The sequence below is a fragment of the Elephas maximus genome, chromosome 7 (genome assembly GCF_024166365.1).
Source record: "Elephas maximus indicus isolate mEleMax1 chromosome 7, mEleMax1 primary haplotype, whole genome shotgun sequence".
In the NCBI taxonomy this organism is placed as follows: domain Eukaryota; kingdom Metazoa; phylum Chordata; class Mammalia; order Proboscidea; family Elephantidae; genus Elephas; species Elephas maximus.
The window spans coordinates 18,468,128-18,492,382 of record NC_064825.1 but is presented as its reverse complement, the minus strand read 5'-3'; the positions used below and the strand labels follow the sequence as shown (position 1 = coordinate 18,492,382).

General features: G+C 37.7%; 1 protein-coding gene across 12 annotated transcripts in view; it reads left to right on the top strand.

The window, feature by feature from the left end:
• Positions 1–24,255, top strand: part of YAP1 (Yes1 associated transcriptional regulator) — a 129,938-nt gene that overhangs the window by 59,975 nt on the left and 45,708 nt on the right. For all 12 annotated transcript variants that reach the window (XM_049889475.1, XM_049889473.1, XM_049889474.1 and 9 more), the window contains exon 3: positions 10,172–10,287. In XM_049889475.1, coding sequence (XP_049745432.1) covers positions 10,172–10,287 — 116 coding nt within the window. The remainder of the gene's footprint in view (positions 1–10,171; positions 10,288–24,255) is intronic.

Below are 24,255 nucleotides of genomic sequence, written 5' to 3'. Positions count from 1 at the left end.
AGCTCAGGAATTTAAATTTCAATTTTAGGCTTTGATTTCTGATAAAAGAAAAACTATCTTATATAAAGGCAAAGCGAATAAATCTTCTCATCCTTATCACGGAATTATAGTATATGCATATCTCAGTTTTTGAGGGATCTAAATATAGTCCATGGTAGAAGTATACAAATATAAAAAGTATATGGTTTTGGCTTAGGAACTGTAGCTCATAGAAAGATTAGATTGAACAATGTAGCATTGTTCCTAGGGTCTATTAAGCCTGTAGGTTTAGTTAGCTTGGGAGCAGCCTCTAGCATGTGACTCTATAAATAACACTTACACAACAAACATGGGCTTGATAAGTGAGGAATAAATCTGGGCGGACTGCCCACTCTTCTAAATTTTAGAGCCAGTCCTGCTATCTTAGTATTTTGAGGGCCTGACAGCAATAACAAATTCAAAATTAAAACATTTTTCATACCCATTTTGCATTATTCCATTTCCCAGTTTCATCTTAATTCTTGTTTCCTAAAAGTCAGCTTTTCTTAATAAAAATAGTTCTTTAGTTTGGTTATTTGGCTTCTCACTACTAGATACTTAGGTTTTGTGGTCTTGCATGTATTCAAGTATAAATTTTCTCTCTTTCTGCAGGGGCAGTGGGGGTTTGGTTGTCTAGATGTGTCTGGCATAAAAGCGGAGCACAGTTCTATCATTTCATCTTAACTCTATTGGGAAAAAAAAAAATAGGAATTTCAAGCAGTTCCCCTAATGTAGCTCATTTACAAGCCCAGACAGCAGAAGTGAGTTCACGAAGGTACATTTTATCAGTGTCTGGGCAGATCACTCTTTTTTTTGTGTGTGTGTGCTTTAAGTGAGAGTTTGTAATTCAGATCAGTCTCTCATACAAAAACTTATACACACATTGTTATACTACCCTAGTTGCTCTCCCTACATTGTGACAGCATACAACTTACCCTATATTTCCTGTGTCCATTCAGCCTGTTCCTGTCCCCCTCTGCCTTCTCATCTCACCTTCAGACAGGAGTTGCCCACGTAGTCTCATGTGTTTACTTGAGCTAAGAAACGCACACTCCTCACCAGTATCATTTTATGTCTTATAGTCCAGTCTAATCTTTGTCTAAGAGTTGGCTCCGGGAATGGTTTTAGTTTTGGGCTAACAGAGAGTCTGGGGGTGGTGACCTCTGGGATCCCTCCAGTCTCAGTCAGACCATTAAGTCTGATCTTTTTACTGGAATTTGAGGTCTGCATCCCGCTTTTCTAGTGTACCATCAGGGATTCTCTGTTATGTTCCCCATCAGGGCAGTCATTGGTGGTATCTGGGCACCATGTAGTTCTTCTGGTCTCAGGCTGATGGAGTCTCTGTTTATGTGACCCTTTCTTTTCTTGGTGAGCAGGGCATTCTTGCCAAAGGTTTTATTTCTTCGTGTTTGTGTTTCCTCAATTGCAGCACTATGGAGAGGCCTGAAAGGTATGTTAGGAGATTAAAAATCCTTGACATCTGCATTAAAAAAATTTTTTTTTCTGTTCATAAAGTTATAGATTATATTGTTAAATTCTTAGACCTACTTTGAGTAAACAGCTAATTTGTGCCATTTAAGTCACAGAATCTTGGCAGAGTTGTCAAGGACCGGTTTGATAAGTAGCTGTATGTAAGTACAAACTACTTCAGACTGCACTGCCAAGATTTTGTGAAAAGTAGAAGGTTTTATAGGTTTTTTACTTTAGAAGGAAAACATTTTCTAAAAGTAGATTATGAAAAAGGAATAAAACATACATACAATATGATTGTTGTTGTAGTTAGGTGCCATGGAGTTGGTTCCAACTCATACCCACCCTATGTACAACAGAAACACTGCCTGGTCCTGTGCCACCCTCACAATCATTAGACTTAAGTTTATAACAACAGGGTTAGGCTTAAGTTTATAACAACTTTTACTGATACTAGCTCTAGATTTTTAACGGAGGAATTGCAGGGTTTTACAAGTTGACAACTAGATTTTTGAGACTTTTGGCAGGCTGTGACCTTTCAGAAGCTGATCGCCAGGCCTGTCTTCCGAGGTGTCTTTTGGTCAGTTCAAACCACCAACCTTTAGGCCAGTAGTCGAGTACTTAACCATATGCATCACCAAGGACTCCTTTAATTTAATTACGTAATTAAAAAAAATCAGCATTATGTCATAATATAATATAGAGGAGAAATACAGTAATTTATAATAAAATAATACATATATTAACATATAAATGCTTAGGGATGACTATTAGAAGCCACAGTAGTGAAGTGCCTGGATCTATTTGTATAATCACTGTGAAGGTGACAGTTTTGAATAAAGGCCAAAAAGGGTGTATTAAATTGGTAACTAAAAATTAAGTACTGCTTAAACTTGGATGTGCATTCAGATCACTGGTGGATCTGGTTAAACCACAGATAAACTTAATCGGTAGATTGGACTGCAGCCTGAGGCTGTGCGTTTCTAACAAGCCCCAGGGTGTTATCGGTGGTGCTGACCCGATTACCAAAGCAGGAGTATAAGCGAATCGTTACCCATTCCTTGACGTTTCTAAACGCTGTCAATATCAGGATCATGTTAATCACAAGAAGTGTTTTACTAAATTATATTAGCTTACTTCTCTAATACTTTTCGTTAAGAGCATAAAATTGGTCCTAAACTTTGAGGGTAGATAAAAATCATAAATGTGTTTGTATCACCATAAAACCCATTTTCCTTTATGTTGCTTAAGTAAGGGTTACATATCCAGTATTTGATACCGGAGGAGTCTTGGTGGTACAGTGATTAAGCACTTGGTCTCTAACCGAAAGGTTGATGGTATGAACCCACCAGCCACTGCTCAGGAGAAAAATGTGGCAGTCTGCTTTCTTAAAAAGATTACAGCCTTGGCAACCCTATGGGGCTGTTCTGCTCTGTTCTACAGGGTCATTATGAGTTGGAATAAATACTTTCTTGACTTGGCTCATGCACCATGAAGTTTTTCCTCTTTTAAATATTGGCCTAGCATAGGAAGGAAGTAAGGACATACGCTTGAGGGCCTTTTGTGTACCAAGAGCTGTAGTCCTAATTTTTTTTTTTTAATGTTACTGAATTTAATCCTCACAACCCTGGGAAGTAAGTAAATAAGATTACTCCCATTTCACTAAAGACAGAACTGATTAATAAAATGACCTGCCACCATGACCCAGCTTGTCGTTGGCAGAACTTGAATGTCTGCCTGACTTCTCTTACTGTTCTCCAGAGGAGGCTTTTAAGAGGAGCGTCTATAGATTTGGGTCTTTAAAAGGTTAAGTAGAAATTAGGTGTTTTGTGGGCCAGTTGGAAAAAGAGATTACCTTAGGAAGAACAGTGGCCTCAAGAAATTTAGTAGCTGCTTCAAAAAAAATCAAAGATTTATATTGTTTGTATAGCGGAGAACACTATTTCATAATGTTTTTTTTTTTTTTTAAGTAACCTAGATTGTCTATGCCATGTCTCTATGCCCCACTTCCGAAATGGGTTCACTACTCTTATACCCATAATTTCTTTACATGCTATTATAACTATATATGTTGCAGGAAACAATAGGGAAACTCTCTGTGGTGGACTCGTAGAGATGGTTTAACAGAATTCTTTGAAACCAACATTTTTATGGGGAATTGAGTACTATAATCTAACAAGAAGACAACGCCTAGACAGGGAAACAGCTGCAGGTTATGATGTTATAGTCTTAGTGATCCATGTTTGTAAAGTGCAAAGCAAAGTAGGAGGGACTAAAACCAGCATAACTTCTTAAAGCTGTCAACTGCCAATTTAAAAAAGTAAAAATAATAAACATAACAGCGCCATAACCAATATATCTCTTTACCAGTGTCATCAATTACCAGTCATTAATGTTCTGTAACAGTTGTGCCTTTTGTGTGATAAAGATGCTTTCTGTTCTAATGGCAGAGCTCGTTGGCTAGTTCTGGATTAGTACTATTAGTTAATGAATTAAAAAGAGAAAGAGTTTAAACGTATTCTGATTCCCTTTTCTCATTACCTTGCTCATAAAAATTCTCTTTGCTAGAGTGGCAAATGGTCATTTTAGAAAATTCTTTTCTGCTTGGAGACCAATAAAATAGAGTGAAAAGGGCACTGAGCTAGAAGCTAAAAGTGACTGTACCACTTACTAGAGTGTTGCTGAGGACCAGTTACTCTTTCTGAAACTCTGTGCCCTTATCTATTGAGAAGATTGTCTTGAAAAGTGAATGAGAACCATTGTGATAGGTTTCCCTCCACAGGTAGGGACGTCTTGACTGTGCTCAAGCTCTGCTTCTCACCATTCCAACACCAGATTCTCTAATCTTTTTATTGTCTGCTGCCATTGGCCTCTTAGAAGAGCCACATCATCTTGAAAGCAGTTAACAGAAGTTGGCAACTTTCCCTTGTATAGTAAAATCCCAGGGTTTCAGTCAGGAGGCAGCACATGTATCTAATATGTGGGAACTTGTCTGTAGGACCTTTCTTCTGTCATTGGTCCCGTCTAAAAGCCCTGAGAACTTTCTTCCCATCCAGAAGCCATTGGAACCTCTCATCTACCATATTCCCTTTGCACGGGGAGATTAAGTCATTCCAGCACCATTTATTGAAGAGACTGTTCTTTCTCATTGAATGGACTTAGCACCCTTATTGAAAATCGTTTGTCCATAGATGTATGGGTTTATTTCGGGACTGTCAGTTGTATTCCACTGGTCTGTATGTTTGTCATTATGCCAGTACCAGACTGTTTTGATTACTGCAGCTTTATAGTAGCTTGAGGTAAGGATGGCAAGACTTCATCTCACGTACTTTAGACACTTTATCAGGAGAAATCGGTTCCTGGAGAAGGACATCATGCCTGGTAAAATAGAGAGTGAGCAAAAAAAGAAGACCCTCAACAAGGTGGACTGACACGGTAGCTGCAGCAGTGGATTTAGACATAGCAACGATTGTGAAGATGGTGCAGGACTGGGCAGTGTTTCTTTCCATTGTAATAGGCTCGCTATGAGTTGGAACCAACTCTTGGCACCTAACAACAGTAGTAATTTGAAATTGGGAAGTGTAAGTCCTTCTACTTTCTTTTGCTTTTTCAAGATTGCTTTGGCTATTCAGGGCCCCTTGCAATTTCATATAAATTTTTTTTTCTAATTTTCTTTTGTATGAGGTGACAGTTTACAGTGCAAATTAATTTTTCATTCAAAAATGTATACACAAGTTGTTTTGTGACATTAATTGAAATTCCCGCATTGTCAGCACTCTCCCCTTTTCCCTTTATGCTCTGGGTTCCCTGTGTCCATTGGTTCAGTTTTCCTGTCCAGTCCTGCCTTCTCGTCTTGGTTTTTGGGCAGGTTTTAACCATTTGGTCTCATACACTTGATTGAACTAAGAAGCATGTTCCTGACATGTGTTATTTTTTGTTTTGTGTGCCTGTCCTAATCTTCGTTTGAAAGGTAGACTTTGGAAGTGGCTTCAGTTCTGAGCTAGCAGAGTGTCCGGGGGCCATAGTTTTGGGGGGTTCCACAGTGTCATATAAATTAGAGGATTAGCTTTTCCATTTCTGCAGAAAAGACTATTGGAATTTGTGGGGTGTTTTTTATAAAGCCTTTTTTTCTCCTGACTCTGTAACAAACCCAAGCAGTTAATAACATGTCATCATTCTCCCTGCAGAGCACTGTCCTTGGGAGGATGAGATCTTTGAGTCTCTCTACTGTAGCTTCAGGTCACATTTAGTGTTCTTAGGGTTTTTTCCTGTAATTAGTAGATGTGAAAATAATATCGTTATTCTTTAAAAGGTCAGGACCCCTGCATATTCAAGGCCCAGGTTTGAGTTTTACGAGACTTATATCTCATAGGAGGATATTAAGCTCTTATAAGTATTTCTATCCACTCTTGTCTTGTGATGCTGGTGGCACAGTGGTTAAGAGCTATGACTGCTAGCCAAAAAAGATAGGTAGTTCGAATCCACCAGCTACTCCTTGGAAACCCTATGGGGCAGTTCTGCTCTGTCTTATAGGATCACCATGAGTTGGAATCACCTGGATAGAAATTTTTTTTTCTTTATTGTCTTAACTTGTGGAATTATGCAAAGTCTGTTTCCTGATGGTTCACTTCAGAATTTCAGCCCCTTAATTTTGGTTCTGTATACATTTTGGTAAGTCATCTAATATGCCAGGCCAAATTCTGCAGTGTGAAGTGAAAAGACAAAAACCAACAGGGAGAGGCGGCTGTGTATACACAGGAGAGACTGCTATTGGACAGAGACCTTGGTCAAAGTGCAGCTGCATATGTCTCCTCATATGGTCCTTAGATCTAAATTTTGACAACGTCTCTTGTTTCCCAGCCTTAGTTGCTCTAGTGTGAGATCACAGGATTTATCTTGGTTGTAAGGTCAATCACCCTTTCTTTTCGAAAATAGTAACAGAATATGTATATGTGTTGAAGGAGCTGTAGAATTTCATGATTTTTATTTTCTTATAGTAAGTTCAGAAGCTGTACTATTCTTAGGAACAAGGTAAACTAGTTCTTTTAATTATTTTCTATGTTACATATAATGACACTTTTTAGAATTGATGTATCTTGTATGATAAAAATTTTTTTGCAACCTTTTTTCAGATTAGTTTTTATCTGAACACTTAGTTTCCTACGTTCTTGAGTAACACACTGTTTATCATTCATTTCAGCATATTATTGATTGAGCCGTATTATGTACCAGGAAACCCTGGTGGCATAGTGGTTAAGAGACACAGCTGCTAACCAAAAGGCTGGCAGTTCGAATCCACCAAGCACTCCTTGGAAACCCTATGGGGAAGTTCTGCTCTGTCCTGTGGGGACGCTATGAGTTGGAATTGACTTCACAGCAAAGGGTTTGGTTTTGGTGGTTTGCATTATGCACTAGGCACTGTCCCAGGTGCATTTCCTTCAAGAAGCTTATAATTCTAGTAGGAGTAGAAACTGAATCGTCAGAACTTTAATTCACATTAAGCCTTCTCGCATGCTTATTTATACTACTCCTTCGTGTTTTTGTAATATCACATATTCAATGTATATAACAAATTACATGTTGAGTATTGCCCTTTTCATTTACATGTCCAGTATAAAAATTGGTTTCAGAATTCTTGGATACAAGGTGTTGTCCTGTCCACTAGTGTGAAGCCTTGGACAAGTCCCTCAGTTCTATTTGCACAGTGGGGTACTAATACTGCTAGCCTTGTCAGTCCTCTTATGGTTAGTCCTTTTGTGATGAGAGAGTAAGAAGCCCATCACAGAGGCACTTGCTTAACTTTGCTTCTACCTCATCCTTTATTATTTCTTGTTAAATTTAATTAAAGTAATGTCTGCGTCTTTTCTCTTCCCATCCACTGAAGAGTGACTGTACCCTATCAAGCATCCCTTCGTATGTCTTCAACCCCTGCCTCCTTAAAGAAGTGTAGATCTTTTTTAAGTAGGTGGAACGGTAGATGAAGTAACATCTTACAGCTTAAATAGGGCTCTAAACCAATTTACTGAAGTTCAACAGCTTTTTCAGGAGGAAAAATTTAGCATTTGTACATGTAAGTAACATTTCAGCAAAATGATCTTTTGAGAGAAGTATAAATTCTCTACATTATAATCAAAACCCTAATGTAATTATATAGGAAAGAACACTTAATAAATTTACAGATTGACTCTGCTATTTGGGACAATTCAAGTGGTTGTCATTTTCAGTCATCAGAATGACATCAGACAGGGTGTCATTTCCTTTCCATTTACATAGCTCTTCCTAAACCTTCTGGTAGAGCCCTATCTAATCGAATTGTGACAGTAGCCTCAAGAGCTAAAGATTATAAATGAGTTAATATGATTTTTTTGATGATTTAGTTTTCAGAGGACCTCAGCTGGTAGATATTAAGAAAACTTTCAGCAGTCAGGATCCAGAACATGTTTCTAGTATACTTTTCTCTTCTCCTCCCCTTAGGGATTTTAAGAAAGTCCCTGAGACAAGGAATAGGCAGTGGCACACATCTGTACTGACATTTAAGAGTCAGTAATTAATGAATCACCCATCGCTTCCTTTCTCAGTTTCTTAACATTATAACAGATCATGAGACACGTGTTCCTAGATTTTGGCCTTTGTGTAGCTTTTTAAGCTTCCTTTGATGATTGTGACTTTGTTAATAGCTACATGAGTATTGCCTAATATCCGTAAGCATAAGAAGCACTATATATGTAGAGAACGTTTTATGGTTTTATTTGTTTAATGACTCATGTGCAGGATTGAAAAGGAGGAGGAATAAGCCCTTGCTGGGCCTGATAAAGACTTAATCTTTTGAAATAAGGTGTTCAGACAGAAAGACTTGAATAAGGTTCTGGCTATATTGTGTAGACCTAAGCAAATGTTAGTGGTACTGCTGAAAAGCGGATATATCTGGTAGGGAAAAAAAAAAGAAATGCTCTTAAGTTAGCACTTGAGAATAAAAAATTACATACTCCACTAAATAAATGGACAGTTTGTTTCTCTTAGCATTTATCTATTAACCCCACTGATGGTGAGTAGATTCCGACTCATAGCGACCCTGTAGGACAGGGCAGAACTGCCCCCATAGGGTTTCCGGGGTTGTAATCTTTACTGAAGCAGACTACCACATCTTTCTCCCACAGAGCATCTGGTGGGTTCAAACCACTGACTTTTTGGTTAGCAGCCGAGTACTTAACCATTGTAACACCAGGGCTTCTTTTTAGTTGGTCTGTAATAGCTTTGAATGGACAGGTACAGCACGTTACTCATTCTTAGGTATTCCTGTGTACATTTTTATGCTATTTTTATCCCCTTCCTACTTGTCTAAGAGCTAAAAGGACTCTACTCTCATCTCCAATAGATAGATCCATCCTAGCCAGTCTGTGATTCTTTCTTACTGTGTTATTGATAAGATTATTGATGAGATAGCATTCTGGTTCCATTTAAATGACAGGGTATCATTTCCTTACCATTCACATGGCTATTTATCATGGGGTGATTCAAGAAGAGGGAACTCAGATTAGAAATTTAAGTTTTTAATTCTATTTTGGCTTTGGATTATGTATTATGTATTATAATAAGACTTTCCCATGTTTTTGTGTTTTAGCTCAAAATGGTTTTAGGCCTAAAATTATACATTAATTGGCATTCTTATCGCTAAAAAGAAATGAAAAAAACAGTTGCCGTCAAATCGATTTCAACTCATGGTGACCCCCATATGTGTCAGAATAGAACTGTGCTCCATTGGGTTTTCACTGGGTGGTTTTTTGGAAGTAGATTGTCAGGCCTTTCTCCCAGGGCGCTTCTAGGTGTACCTGAACTGTCAACCTTTCCACACTTAACAGACTCCTTTCATATTTCTAGGAGAAGAAAATTAGATGACTCTCTTGTTAATCTTGGGGTTTAGTCATGTGACTATTGTTTTAGACGATTAATTTAAACACTACTTTTTATCTTTGAATTAGAAGTTGGTAATAATAAAGTGGAGGAAAGATGTGGCAGTCTGCTTAGCCTTGGAAATCCTGTGGGGCAGTTTTACTCTGTCCTGTAGTGTCGCTACGAGTTGGCGTCTTCTAGACGACACACAGTAACAACAATAATTTAAAATACCCATTTAGGAGCCCTGGGTTCAGTTCCTAGCTAATGTATTTCATGCTGTTACTTGTCAGTGGAGGCTTGAGTGTTGCTATGTTGCTGAGCAGATTTTAGCAGAGCTTCCAGACTAAGGTGGGCTAGGAAGAAAGGCTTGGCACTTTACCTTCGGAAGCAGCCATAGATCACAGTGGTCTGATTATGGGAATGACACAGGACTGGGCAGCATTTCATTCCATTGTGCATGTGGTCACCGTGAGTCAGGGCAAGTCGATGGCAGCTAACAACAACAATAATTATCTTCTAGGTGAAAGTGATTTCCCTCCATTTAAAATTCCAGGCATAGCTTTTCAAATCTCAAAATCATGAGATCTAAAGGGTAAAGACTGAGTAATTTAAATATGAAAAACATGTTTGATACAGTGGAAGGATGTGAGCAGTGAGATGAAGTGACTGTATGTTTCTACAAAACTCATTCAGAACCTTTTGCCCATTAATCCGTGTCTACCCTATTTCGATAAGGGGTTATCATTGTTATCTAATGCAGTGGTTTTTTTTTTCCCTTTGGTTGTCTCAGTCACATCGATCAGACGACAACATGGCAGGATCCCAGGAAGGCCATGCTCTCTCAGATGAACGTTACAGCCCCCACCAGTCCACCAGTGCAGCAGAATATGATAAACTCGGCCTCAGGTGAGTGAGACACTATAATTAGAGCACACAGAGTAATGCTTATGCATTTTTTTCCCATTATTTTCCATGGAAAATAGTAATTATACTTTTAAGGAAATTAGAGCATGGGTGATGTTTATTTTTTATCCAGTTTCATATGGGAGACATATTTTATGTCAGAGTAACATGTACTGTATGTCAACCTTGTATAGGTGTTACTACATAAAGGGGCCAGTAACTGCAAGTTAACGGTTTTTGATGTTTCAGTTCTGAAGTGAGTATATCAAATTCCTAGTTTGGTTAATTTTGACATGTGTGTGTTTTCTTCTGCTTTCTTGTGTCTGAGGCCTTAGAGTTGAAGTTTCCCTCTTCTTTTTGGGGTTCAAATAGAAAGCAAAGCTATGATGTTCTTACTCCACTTTCTGAAGCAGAAATTCACTCTACCCTGGAAGGCAAAGAGTCTTTCTTACCCCCAGGTCTAGCATGTGATCTCTCTGCCTGTTCCACAGAAGATAAACCTGAGTGTAATATTTTCCCCTGCCTGTTATTTGGTAATCTATTTAAAACCTGTAGTTTTCTTCATTTGCGAAATGGGAAGTGTGGGATGGGAGTAACAGTGCCCCTTAGGATAGAGAGGAAAATATTCAAGGAAATTAATATGAGTAAAGCTTTATTACAGAGGTACTAATTAAAAGTTTAGCCCATTCTCCTTTCCTAGTTAGTTCCATATCATATAACCTCTTTCTCCCTTGCTCATTGGGCCCAGGACCATAGCCAGCGTATTATATACGTTTGTGCATATTAGGAAAAGGCACCCCTTGCTCTGGCAAGATGGAACCCCATGCTAAGTATCAGGGACTAAGAGTTTGGGCTGGATTTTTTACCTCTCTGCTGCCCCCTTTCCTCATCTCTGCTGCCATTCACCTTGGTTTGGGGCACAGATGGCAACAAGACTAAGTGGCAGTCTTAATGGCCTTGATGGCTTCCTCCTTTACAGCCCATCCATCTTCCTTATCCGGCAAATGGATCAGCATAATATTTATTGCTGCACTGTAGATTTTCTTAAACAGCAGCAGCTAGGAAAGGGGCTAGTGAGGGTTGGGGGAGTGATACAATTAGTTGACAGGAGGGCTGCTTTGACTAGGAGAGCTCACAGATTTTGAAATGTCCTTCTGCTCTGAAGATGATTCCAGAGTGATCAAATGTTTCTGCCATTCCATAACTGTCTGCTCTTGCCTTGGGCAGGTTGAACACTTGAATACTAAAGAGTTAAGAGTTAAAAATGAAGCAAGGCAAGATTCATGATTGAGCTTTTCTGGTCATAAACTTTATATAAATTCTTAAAGAAAAAAATTCCTTAAATCTTCCATTTTAGCTTATTATAATATGAATATTCTCAGAATCTGTAGTCTCATATAAGTGACAATTTAATTTTTAAAGAATTTAAAGGAAGAAAATAAGGCATGTGTTTATTGACTAGTATTTTTACTTGGTAACTGTTTTTCTTAATTACCAAGTTGCCAAATAAAAGTTGTGAAAACCGTCTTGTATTTATAGTCCAAAGCAAATGATTGACATTATTCATTTTGTTGTCCTCCATCTACAAGTATACCTAAGAAATTAGTAACACATAACTCATTAATTTAAATCTTATTTTGGGAAGTTAGGCATTTTGTGTCTAACAAGGTTGATTGTTGCGGTTCTTTTTTAAATATTGCTTTATTACTAAATTTTATGATAAAATGGTCTAAGGATATGGAAGTTTTGGGGCTCAAATTTATGTTTAAAATAAAGTTTATGTACCAAATTTATTTCGATGGGTTTAAAAAACAATTGTGTATGTTTTATTTCAGCTATATATTTTGTGAAATATGAAATGTGTTTTATATACTGCATATGATTCAGTTGGCATACTTACTTGGAGCAGTATTTAGTAATGGCCTGGCAGTCACAGTTTCAGTGGAATGGCAAGACGTACAACTGTGACAAGTTAGGAGTAAGAGGAAGGAAAGTATGAAGCGGGGCCGGGGGTAGAGAGTGGAAAAGAGCTTGAAATAGAAAAAGCAGCCTCTAAAGAGATTTGCACATATTCAAATGGTGTTAGAAGGTATGAAATTATAATAATTAATAAATGTCCTATTACATGCCAGGCAACTTGGCTAAGGTCATTTTGTGGTACTATCTCATTAAACCATACAGGAGAAAAGTTGAATAACTGGCCCCAAATTACACAGCTCTTAAGTGATAGAAGCCAGGATTCAACTTGGGTAATGCTATTCCAGAGCCGATACTCTTATTAAATCTGTGTGTGAACCTGGGATAGGATAAGTGACAAAGTAAAGTCTCAGAGAAAGTAGAAAAGAATAAAAACACACTGCCCTCAAGTCGATTTTGTCTCATAGCGATCCTGTAGGAGAGAGTAGAACTGCCCTGTAAGGTTTCTATGGTTGCATATCTTTACAAAAGCACGTTGCCACATATTTCTCTTGCGGAATGGCTCGTGGGTTCGAACTGCCAACCTTTTGGTTAGCAGTGGGGGACTTATCCACTGCACTGGAGGCGCTATTTAAAAATACAACAATGGATATTCTGGAGAACTGCCTATACTGAAGGTTGTGGGTATGCAGGTGATTTGTTTCTAATAAAATACACACTGTACCTTGAAGAGGAGAGAATCTGTAAAGAGAGGTCATAACCTTTAAAGAAGATGGTTAGACAGGTAAGGTAAAGCCAAAAAGCTTTTTTCTCCTTTTTTTTAAAATTGTATTTTAGATGAAGGTTTACAGAACAAACTAGTTTCTCATTAAACAATTAGTACACATACTGTTTTATGACATTGGTTTACAACCCCACGACATGTCAACACTCTTCCCTTCTTGACGTTGGGTTCCCTATTACCAGCTTTCCTGTCCCCTCCTGCCTTCCAGTCCTTGCCCCGGGCTGGTGTTTCTCTTTAGTCTCGTTTTGTGTTATGGGCCTGTGTAATCTTGGGCTGAAGGGTAACCCTCAGGAGTGACTTGTTACTGAGCTAAAAGGGTGTCTGAGGGCCATGCTCTCGGGGTTTCTCCAGTCTCTGTCAGGCCAGTAGGTCTGGTATTTTTTTGTGAGTTAGAATTTTGTGCTGTATGTTCCTCCAGCTCTGTCTGGGACCCTCTGTTGTGATCCCTGTCAGAGCAGTCAGTGGGGGTAGCCAGGCACCATCTAGTTGTACCGGACTCAGTCTGGTGGAGGCCGTGGTAGTTGTGGACTTATGTCTTTAGTTTTCTTCACTCTCCTTTGCTCCCGAAGGGGTGAGGCCAGCAGAGTATCTTAGATGGACACAAAAGGCTTTTTTTAAAAAAACCAAAACTGTGTCCTAAAAAAGAAAAGGAGTCACCACAAGTTTCAAAATGAGAGGAAGATGTTAAATGTACGTAAAATTTTTGAGCATGGGACAAATGTAAGTCTGGATTATTGTGAATGTGGTCACAGATACAAATGGAGGCTTGACTGTCACATCAGTGCTGAGACGACTGATAACTTCTGCCCCTTTTTACCCTGAATTACATGCATTCACTTGTTGCCTTTTGTGTCTTCAATTTCAGTGGATGTTTAAGAATAAATTAGAGGATTTCTACATGCTTTGGAATGAATGTCATGGGGACGGTAATCTTGATAGACCTCATGTCATTCACAAAATTATAGCTGTAAAGTCACATTAATGAGGTTTCCACCTAGGGGCTTCTCTTTGTCCACCTGGAAAGCAGTCATGGTGCTTGGCGGCTCTACACTGTCGAGTGAGGTAGCAACACGTTTTCTGAAATAGCTTGAAAATAAGTGAAAATGATCTTACTTTGGCTCAGTCAAGAATTGTACAGAATTTGGAAGTGGCTTTATTTCCTTGAGAAAAGCAGCAGAAGTGATACTCTTCTGCGCTTGGAAAATGATCTTTAAAGGTGTTGTTGGAGCCTAGAGACAGTGAGCAAAGAACTTTGAGGGTATTTACTGTAACTAGCAGCATGTGGTTTCCAGGTAGCAGGGTGTCTACAGAAAATGTACACCCTGAGAAGGGAATGCATTCTGAATCTGCTCATCTGAAGCGTTCAGGTACAAGAGAGTGACTGCTACACTGCTCTTTGAAAACCACTTTACTGTGTAAAGCTAAATGCAACTTGATTTACATTTTTATCATTAATCATTTTAATAAGAACTTTCTAGGTTTGTCTTTAAAAAAAAAAAAAAAGAAATCTCTTCATTTAAACATTTGATTCCAGCTTTGTGCTCTCCTCTGATTCTTGTTTCTAATCAAATCTCTGTATTTAAAATATTATCATTTTCTATAGACTCCCCAAACCTGTTCTCTGCATAATCTTTAATTGGCTGGGCTGAATGATCCTCTAAGGTTCTTTGCAATTTTGTGATTTGTATGAAATCCTATTTCTTTTGTTCAGTCTAATTTAGTTTAGCAAAAAAGATCAAAGAATCTAATTTTGTTTTTATAAGTCCCTTGTAAAAATATGGGGTTGAAATGATGGATTTCATTACTAGAGACCTGTGGTTTGTAATTGGCCAAATTTTTAAATATATACAGTAGAGAAATCACCCAAACCAAAGATGGGCCTTGGAAGGGATTCCAGAGGCAAGAGTTACTACATCCTGTGAAGAAAATTCATGTGTATTCTTGAATTGTATCATTGAATTGTCAAGGAAATGACAGTGAACTTGGCGAAAGGAATTTGAAAGGTGAGAAAAACAAAATAAAATAAATTAATTAAAAGAAGTTTGAATAATTTAATAAGATAATGGTTCTATTTTATATTTTAAAACCTATTAAAAATTACTTGAGGTGATTACCCTTTAAAAGTTATATTAAATGTATTATAGTACATTAATTTACTAGCCTTTTAGATGCATAATGGAGATCTGTATAGTTCTTTTACGTATTGAGAATTAGATGAACATTAGTCGTTTTTGTGTGTTAGACATTATAAAATAAGGACTTGTGGGAGAGGAGTGATTTTTCTCCTTTAGTGGACTCTATTTGTGTAATATAATTTTTTTTTTTTGGTAATTGCTTGTTAAGACTGACCTAAAGATTTCTGAATCTTAAAGCAACAATAAAGTGGAAAAAAGCATACCCTGTGATGGCCCAGAAATAGCTGGACACCAAAGGGCTAGTAACTACTTGGTGTTATTGTTAGCTGCTGTCGAGTTGACCCTAACTCATGGTGACCCCATGTGTGTCAGTAGAACTGTGCTCCACAGGTTTTTGTTTTGTTTTTAATAATATTTTATTGTGTTTTCAGTGAGAGTTTACACAGCATATTAAGTTCTCATTTAACAGTATCTACACAAATTTTTTTTTTTTTTACACAAATTACTCAGTGATGTTATTTTTGTTGTTGTTGAGTATACAACGAAAACATAGACCAGTTCAAGATTCTACATGGATAAGTCAGTAATTTCCATAGGGTTTTCAGTGGCTGAGTTTTAGAAGTAGATCATCGGTCTTTTCTCCCTAGTCCATCTTAGCCTGGAAGCTCCGCTGAAACTTGTTCAGCATGACAGCAACACATGAGCCTCCCCTGGCTGTGCGCGAGGTGTGTTGGCTGGGAATTGAACCTGGGTCTTCCACATGAAGGCGAGAATTCTACCACTGAACCACGAGTGTCCTCGTTAACTGTTTAGGACCATTAAAAATCATAAGCTTTTATTTTAAGTTAGCAAAATCAGTTAACCCATCCATTTGCCTTTTTTTGTACCTTTGATAACAATCCAAAGCCAAAATGTCTTCCAACAGGTATGTTTTAAGGGATTCACTATTTTTATGTTTTAAAGTGAGAAGCACATTGGCATTTACTTGACTAATGCCCTAATCTAACGTGCAGCACGTTCAGGTTTCCCTTTTGTGAAAAATTCCTGGGAAATACCTCAAGATGGGTGGAGAAAGTACCCTCTTGACGGAGAAAGGTGATGCATGTTAGAGGAATGTGTAAGCATTGGAGTGGGGAAAAATGTTCAGAACCAAGTAAGGTGAGTAGTTATAGAGCCATCTTAATGTTTACCTGCGGCATTACTGCTGCTTTATGTAACCTGTTCCTGAGCGCAAAAGACCAAGTGGGGAAGAGCAGTTGTTGCCAAGAAAAATGACAGGTAGAGCATGGGAATAGATGTGAAATTTAACAGTGATAGCTAAAACACAGATATGCCTTTTTTAACTTAAAAGTACAGAGAGAGAATAGATATAAAGATGAATAAGAAATTGCTGGGCTGGCAGTAGGTTTTAGGAGTTTGTAATTCCTATTTCACGTGCTGTAGTTCATGAACTTTGAAGTTCTACTTTTCACCTTTGCAGCTAAGTGAGAAACCATTAAGAATAGGGTTTAAGATCAAGGGCTCTTAAAGTCAGGTCATCCTGGGTTTGAATCCCAGCTCTGCCACTTACTGGCTCCGAGGTCTTGGACAAGTTAGCTATCCGTGCCTCAGTTTCTTCACTTGGAAAATGGGGATAACAATAACACCGAACTCATGGGGTAGTATGAGGATTAAATGACACAGTCTGTATCATGTGATTGGTACGCAGTTATCAACTCTTAATAATATGCAGTGCTTGGTATAGTATCTTGCATTGATAAAACATAAATTATTTGATCTGATATCTTAAAATTTAATCCATTTACTATAACTGGTAGCCACTGTTATTTCATTTAAAATGATTTTTAAAATGTGTTACCACACTGTGTTTGCAACTGTTTATTTCTACAAGCTTTCTATCCTCAAATATGGGTCACTGGCTCTTATCCAAGTTGTGAGTTATCTTCTGGCTTTTAGATCCACATAAAGATTCCCTATTTGGTATAAATGATAGAGTGTTAAATATAAATACATTTTTCTTCTTTTACATAAGTGAAAATTTTCCTATTCCTCTGAAAGTTTTTTTTTTAGATGGAAGTTACTTTTTAATTTGAAGTCATAATATGTGGAACAAGGCTACATTAAAGAGAATCAAACAGAACTAAAACAAAGCCCAGTGTCGAAACAATGAAGAGATAGACAATGCATTTTATTAGTTACTCAAGCTCCTATCCCAGATACATTTTTTTAAACCAAAATTGCTGCCCCTTTTTTTCCCATCTGAAAGTTTGGGTAAATTAGGAAGAGGTGGCCACAGGAAAAGAGAGAATAGGAAAAGCAAAAGCATAATGATCCAGAATCAATATAACCAGTTATTAAGAAGCTCAGTTTGTTTTATATAGTTTGTGTCTTATTTTATTTTGACGATTAAGTTCCAGAAAAATGTTAATATGGAAACAACCTCCATTTTTCTTACTTAAAAATAAAGATCAGTCCCTTTTTTGACCATTAGTTTGATTTTAATAAAAGATTTAAATAGCATATGGGGAATATGAAGGTGTAAAAATGTTTCTTTGTGAAATAGGCAGTGATTTCAACAATAAAGTTGAGTCGAGTTGCAAATGATAACTAGCTTGCGGCCTGCTTTAGTATGAGTTCTTCTAGTGTTTTTATTAAACACATTGATGTTCCACGCATAGCACTCTTTTCATCTTGGTGGATTCTTGACTTCACTACATGGTGAATCAGGCAACCCATTCTAGGGCAGGGTTGTTGTTTAGTTATCACTGAGTCAATTTCAACTCGTGGCGACCCCATGTGTGCAGAGTAGAACTGCTCCATAGGGTTTTCAAGGCTGTGACTTCTTGAAAGCAGATTGTCGGGCCTGTCTTTCACGGTGCCACTGGGTGGGTTAGAACCACCAACCTTTGAGCTGCTAGCTGAGCACTTAACCACTTGCACCACACAGGGAGTGTTAAAGGCCCTTATTTTACTCTGATGGTTAGGGTCTTTTACTCTCTCTCCACTGGGGATCTCTCTTGGTGTTAACTGATTCCAGTCATACTTTTTGACTTAAAAAATATTTTAACTCAATACCTGGGCAATGCAGAATCATTTGGCAAACACAACAATGGATATTGGCTGATAAATGGCCATTCCTTATGCAGTGAGTCCACCCAGCTGCATTTCTGAGATAAACCCCCAGTGTAAGACCCTTCAAACATATCAGCAAAGACTTAAAACTAAGTAAATCTGCGATTGGGGTATGTGCTTATATGTTACTTTATATACTGGCATGTATGATATATAACACTTTTAAAGTATAAATTTCTTCGTTTTTTTATTGAATAAACCCAAAATAATCACGTTGAGAAGTGAGTATATAGAGTTATTTTGTTTTCAGTAACTTCAAATCAGTGTTTTTTTATGGTATTATATTTCTTTTTTAAAATTATTTCATTTGAGAGTCATGATATTCAAAGTAATGATTCACATCTCACATGTGTTTGGATGTTTATCTCCATGATTATTTCACATAAATTACTTCTTTCCTATCCTCCTTGCTTTATTTTAGAGGTTATCTTCTAAAGCGGGGAGAAATATGTAGAAATTTAAGACTATTGAGTTCTCTTCACCTGTTCTTAGAGCATAAATAATTTTTTTTTTAATCTATTAGAAGAAGTCATTGAATTATTTGGAAAAGTAAAGTTCATTTGAATTCTAAAAGTTACTAGGATTTTAATGTAAATACCAAATCGAACCTAATAAAATAGAAGAAAAGCATACTTATTTCCACTGTTTTTACCAGTAGACTAATTTATTTAGAAGAGTAAGATGTTGTTAAAGAATATAAGGGGAAAAATTTAGGTGCATTAGTATCATTGTCAACAGCTCGCTTAGTAAAATGAGTTATTATTAGATAGTTGTGCTTAAATATGGAAATGTCTTGTGTTAAACATTTCTCCAGTGATTATTTGTAGATTTTTGGGAACTCTACTCAGCTGTGGAGTCAAAAGAATGAGAGAGATTAAATTATTTGCATTTAAAAACCAAATCAAATATGTGTTTTATTTCTTCTTTTGGTAAGTGTTGGAATATTATTTTCTTTCTCACTGATTTCTAAATCCTTCTGGTTACTCTATTGCTACAATAATTTTATGACTCATAGGAGGAATATTTGTGTGAAAGATGAAGATGCTCATTCTTTGAAACTGGTATCCATAGACTACCATATATAGACAGCATGAGTGAAACAGAATGCTGTAACAATAGAGTTTTCCAAAATAATATTTTCTTTTGATGTTAATAGGGTAAACAAACAAACAAAAAAAACCATTGCCAAGTCAGTTCTGACTCGTGGTGACCAGGAGGTAGTAAAACTTGCTTTAGGTTAAAATTTTATTAAAAGGGGGGAGATTAATTTATTTGAACAATCTGCAGTGTAAATGCACTATCTTTTTTTTTTTTGCCCCCAGTGAAACTTTTCAGAAAGCTAATCTTTTATAAATAAACTTACGAAAACTCTAAGCTTTCATCAAGTTGAAATCTAAAAGATTCAAGTTGTACTTAAGAAAGTCTAAGTTGCATATTAGAAAGTTTTCTGAGTTTATGCTTAGCCTTTTCTCCTAGGAAGTTCAGTTAGCTGTAACATGACAAGCAGGAAAATGATTTTTTAACCTTATCTCATAGTTTTACCTTGAGACGATTGTACTAAATCATTCATTCAACAACTATCAAATGACCTGTCTTGTACCGGCACTGTGATGGCCACTGGGATTACAGAGTCAAGTTAAGACAAACTTTTTCCATGTAAACACGGTAAATGTTATGAGACAGGTACGTACTGAGGGCTGAGGAAGTGAAGACAAACAAACGTGAATCTGCAAAGGGATGAGGGCAGGGAAGACTTCTTTAAGAAGGTAAAAGTTCACTAATTCCCTCAGTAGGTATTGAGTACTTACTATGTACCGGGCACTCAAGTGGATTCCGACTCAGAGTGACCCTATAGGACAGAGTAGAACTGCCCCCATAGGATTTCCAAGGAGAGGCTGGTGGATTTGAACAGCAAGCCTTTTGGTTAACAGCCAAGCTCTTAACCACTGTGCCACCTGGGTTCTTTCTAGATGGTAAGAATATAAAATGCGAACAAATATACAATGTATGAGATAGTTTTAAATGCAAAGAAAGATGGGAGAGTCAGAGGGTCATTGTCTGAGGATGGGGGGAGATTGTATTTTAGACAGCTTCTCCAGCGCAGGCCTCTGTGATAGATGCTTTTTGAACAGAGATCTGAATGAAGTGTGAGTGAAAGTCATGTGACTATCTGAGGAGAAAGGGAAGAATGTTCTGTGTGTAACAGACAGCCAATTCAAAGACTCAGAGCCATGTTTGAGGAGTGGTAAGGAGGCCATTGCAACAGAAACAGAGTCAGTGATAGGAACCATGAAAACCATATTATGGGGCCTTGTAGGTTTTGAACAGAGTGACATGATCTGACTGAGTTTTTTTAAAGGTCACTCTAGCTGCTGTGTGGGAATGGGTAGAAAGTAGGGAGACTAGTTAGGGAGCAGTTGGTAATAACCCAGGGAAGAGAATGGACTTGGATGGTGGAGGTAGAAGTGGTGAGTGGTTGGATTCAGGATCTGGGTTTTAATGGATGAGCAGGAGTTATGCTGGTTGAAGAAAAATAAGTTAAATATATTCTTAGAACAAAATGGTAGTTTAACTATTCCAGGAAAGGGAAGGGCACTGACTTTTTTTTAAAGCATCTTCTACAATCACATCTAAGATTTGAACCCAGGTGTGTTTGAATCCGAATCCTTTGCAGTTTTCTCTAAACTATGCTTGCTGTTTGTCTAGAGTGTGAGGCTAAAATAATATTTAATTTCATTTATAATGTATTGGAGATGATTTACTGTTTCTCAGTTCATCTGATAAATCGTGCTTTTGCTGTACTGGTAAATTTGTGTAAATGGTAGTTTAATAAAAATATGTAATAAAACAAGTGAGCCTTATATCCTAGAGCAGTGCTTCTCATATCGTAATGTATGATGGAATCTCTTGGGGATTTGTTAGAATGCAGATTCTGATTCAGTAGGTGTGGAATGGAGTCTGAGATTTTGCATTGCTAACAAGTTTCCAGGTGATGCCAGTACCGCATAGGTAGAAGATGTTAGGATGGTTTAAAATTAAAACCAGAGAAATATTATTAGAAATGAACTTTGCTCAGGAGTATTTCTGTTTTGGAGCCCTGGTGACATAGCGGTTTAAGCGTTCGACTGTTAACCAAAAGGTCAGCAGTTCGAATCCACCAACTGCTCCTTGGAAACCCTATTGGGCAGTTTTACTCTGTCCTATAGGATCCTTGTGAGTCAGAATCGACTCGATGGCGACAATGGGTTTTTATTCCTATTTTAGGATGGAATAAAATCTTTACTAGGTGCCTAATATATATGAATGACTTCATTGCATATGAGATCTCATTCCATACAACAATCCTGCAACATAAATGTTATGTACTCTTTTTTAATCTACAGTTTATAAAAGCACAAATTAAGGGTCTGAGATATTGTGACTTTACCAAGATAAGTAATTAATCACTTCAGCTCAAGAAACTGTGGTTGTGTTTTATGGCAGTGTTAAGCCCTGGGATTACAAGACAAAATTAAAGTTTCCTACTTCCAAGAGTTCAGAGCTTGCTGAGGAGAGAGGCATATGATTAGGGTATAGTGGACCATCTATTTTAAAGGGGTTTTGTGCACAGTGGTTGAGGCACAGTATGTTAGTGAGTGAAATGCAGGTAAGTAGCAGTACCAGGATTCCAACATGAGCCTTCCGATGTGTGGTCCCGGGTTTTGTCTAATCCACCACTGCGGGTTGGAGTCTAGAAGGGGTTGGGCTGGTCAGCATGTTCTAGTAGTTTGGCAGAAGAATCTTCCAGCTGCCTGTAAGACATGGGAGAGTACCAAAACTGAAGAGAAAAAAAAGAAATGGATTGGCCACCATTCTTACACTTGGTTGCCTGAAGCAGATTTTCATCAATATACTTAAAATCATTTTTAGTTTCTAGGCCCATCCACAAAAAAAAGATGCAGTCTGAGCTCATGATTCAGAGCTGCGTGCTTCAGGTCAGTTTTCACCCTGCGAATGAAACTCTTACTCTGAAAGTCAGTAGAGAAATCTTTTTTAAAAACCAAAATTTTACTTCCATAATTGCATTTGTACACACTTGGCCCATGTTTGGCTTATTGAAGCCACAAAAATAGTGACAATAACATTTAAAAGTTCCCCAAATTTGTACATAACCGTGTTTTCCATTGTGCCTACCTAAAAATTTTAGTAGTACAGGGAGAGCTTTCATTTGAGATTGTTTAGGCTTACGGGATCAAGCATATGAATTTAAGATGTCTATGTTGATGGAAAACTTTCTTCTTTGAAAACAAAACTGCAGAAGAATCAAAGATGAATATATTTTAGTTCACGTATATTTTGAAAATCAAAATTTCAAATGTGCAGACCAAAGTATCACAAACTAGCTTGGTGGTAGTTTCTAATAAATGTTGCCACCTTTGTCCTGAGCAACTTTGGAAAGTTCAGCATACCCACTCATTAAAAAAATGAACTCTTTTTCTGTATTTCCATTAATACTATGGCCTATAATTAAACTCAAGTGTAAAAGAGTGAATACAAGACACTATGCAATAAGTACCCTAAAATTCAAAAACAAGTAAAATTTAAACTTATAGGTGGAGAAGATTCTTCTAAGTGGGATAGAAGTGAGAAAAGCTTCACAAGGATATAGCATGAGAACAGAGTAGAATTTCAGTGGGTAAAAATGATGGGGGCAGGGAGGAGACAGGTTGAGGGGTGGATGTATTAGGGATGTATGTGGAGGTGGAAAGTGCATGACACTGCTAGGTACTGGAAAGACGGGAGTGAACCAGCCATGCAGCTGGACTAACATTGACTGAGTAATTACTAAAGTTGATAGAGTCATCTCACCAAAGAGAAAGCACCTGATGCAGTAGGACAGGATACACAGGCAAGGCCTTCATGAGGAAGTAGCATTCAAATAAGGTAGGAATGATTAGGAGTTAGCTAAGCAAAGATGGTAGGGAGATGAGTTCCTGTAGGGAGCACTGCACGTGTGAAGGTTCTGGTGAAGGACTGATAGAAGACTGAGGAGGAGGGGTATGAAATGATCTCAGAGGAATAGGTCGAGCCTAGAATGCTGGTTGCTCTCAGGACCTGTAAAGTGCTATGTAACACTTGACTGTAGAGGACACTGAATAACTCACTAAAGATTTGAAAGTTTTTCTGGTGGGCCTCAGGGAGCCATTGAAAGCCCTGAGTCAGAGACCTGCTTCCCAAAGGAAGTAAGGCAAGATGTTTTTTTGTCTGGAAATGTCCTAATTTCTCCATCATATTTAAGAGATAGTTTTGCTGGATATGTAATTCTTGGCTGGCAGGTTTTTTTCCTTCCAGGTTTTATATATGTCCTCTCATAGCCTTCTTGCCTGCATGGTTTCTGCTGAATAGTCTGAGCTTAGTCTTATTGACTCGCCTTTATAGGTGGCTTTTTGTTTATCCCTAGCCACTTTTAAAATTCCCTTTTTATCTTTGGTTTTGGCAAGTTTAATTATAATATGTCTTGGTGACTTTCTTTTGGGACCTACCGTGTGTGGAATTCGATGAGCATCTTGGATAGATATCTTCTCATCTTTCACAGTATCGGGAAGCTTTCTGCCAACAAATCTTCAACAATTCTCTCTGTATTATCTGTTATCCACTCCCCCCCCCCCTTCAAGTTCTGGTACTCCAGTCACTTGTAGGTCAGTCCTCTTGATAGAGTCCCACATAATTCTTAGGGTTTCTTCATTTTTTTTTTTAATTATTTTATCTGATTTTTCCTCAAATTGTGTTGGTGTCAAGTGCTTTATCCTCAGTCTTATTAGTTCTGACTTCCATTGCCTCAGTTCTGCTCCTGTGACTTCCTATTGAGTTGTCTGTTTCTGAAATTTTATTGTTAATCTTCTGGATTTCTGTTTGCTGTTGCTCTGTGGATTCTTGCAGCCTGTTAAATTTGTCATTATGCTCTTCCCTAATCTGCTTAAGTTCCTCTATTGCTTTGTCTGTGTGCCCCTTGGCTTGTTCTGC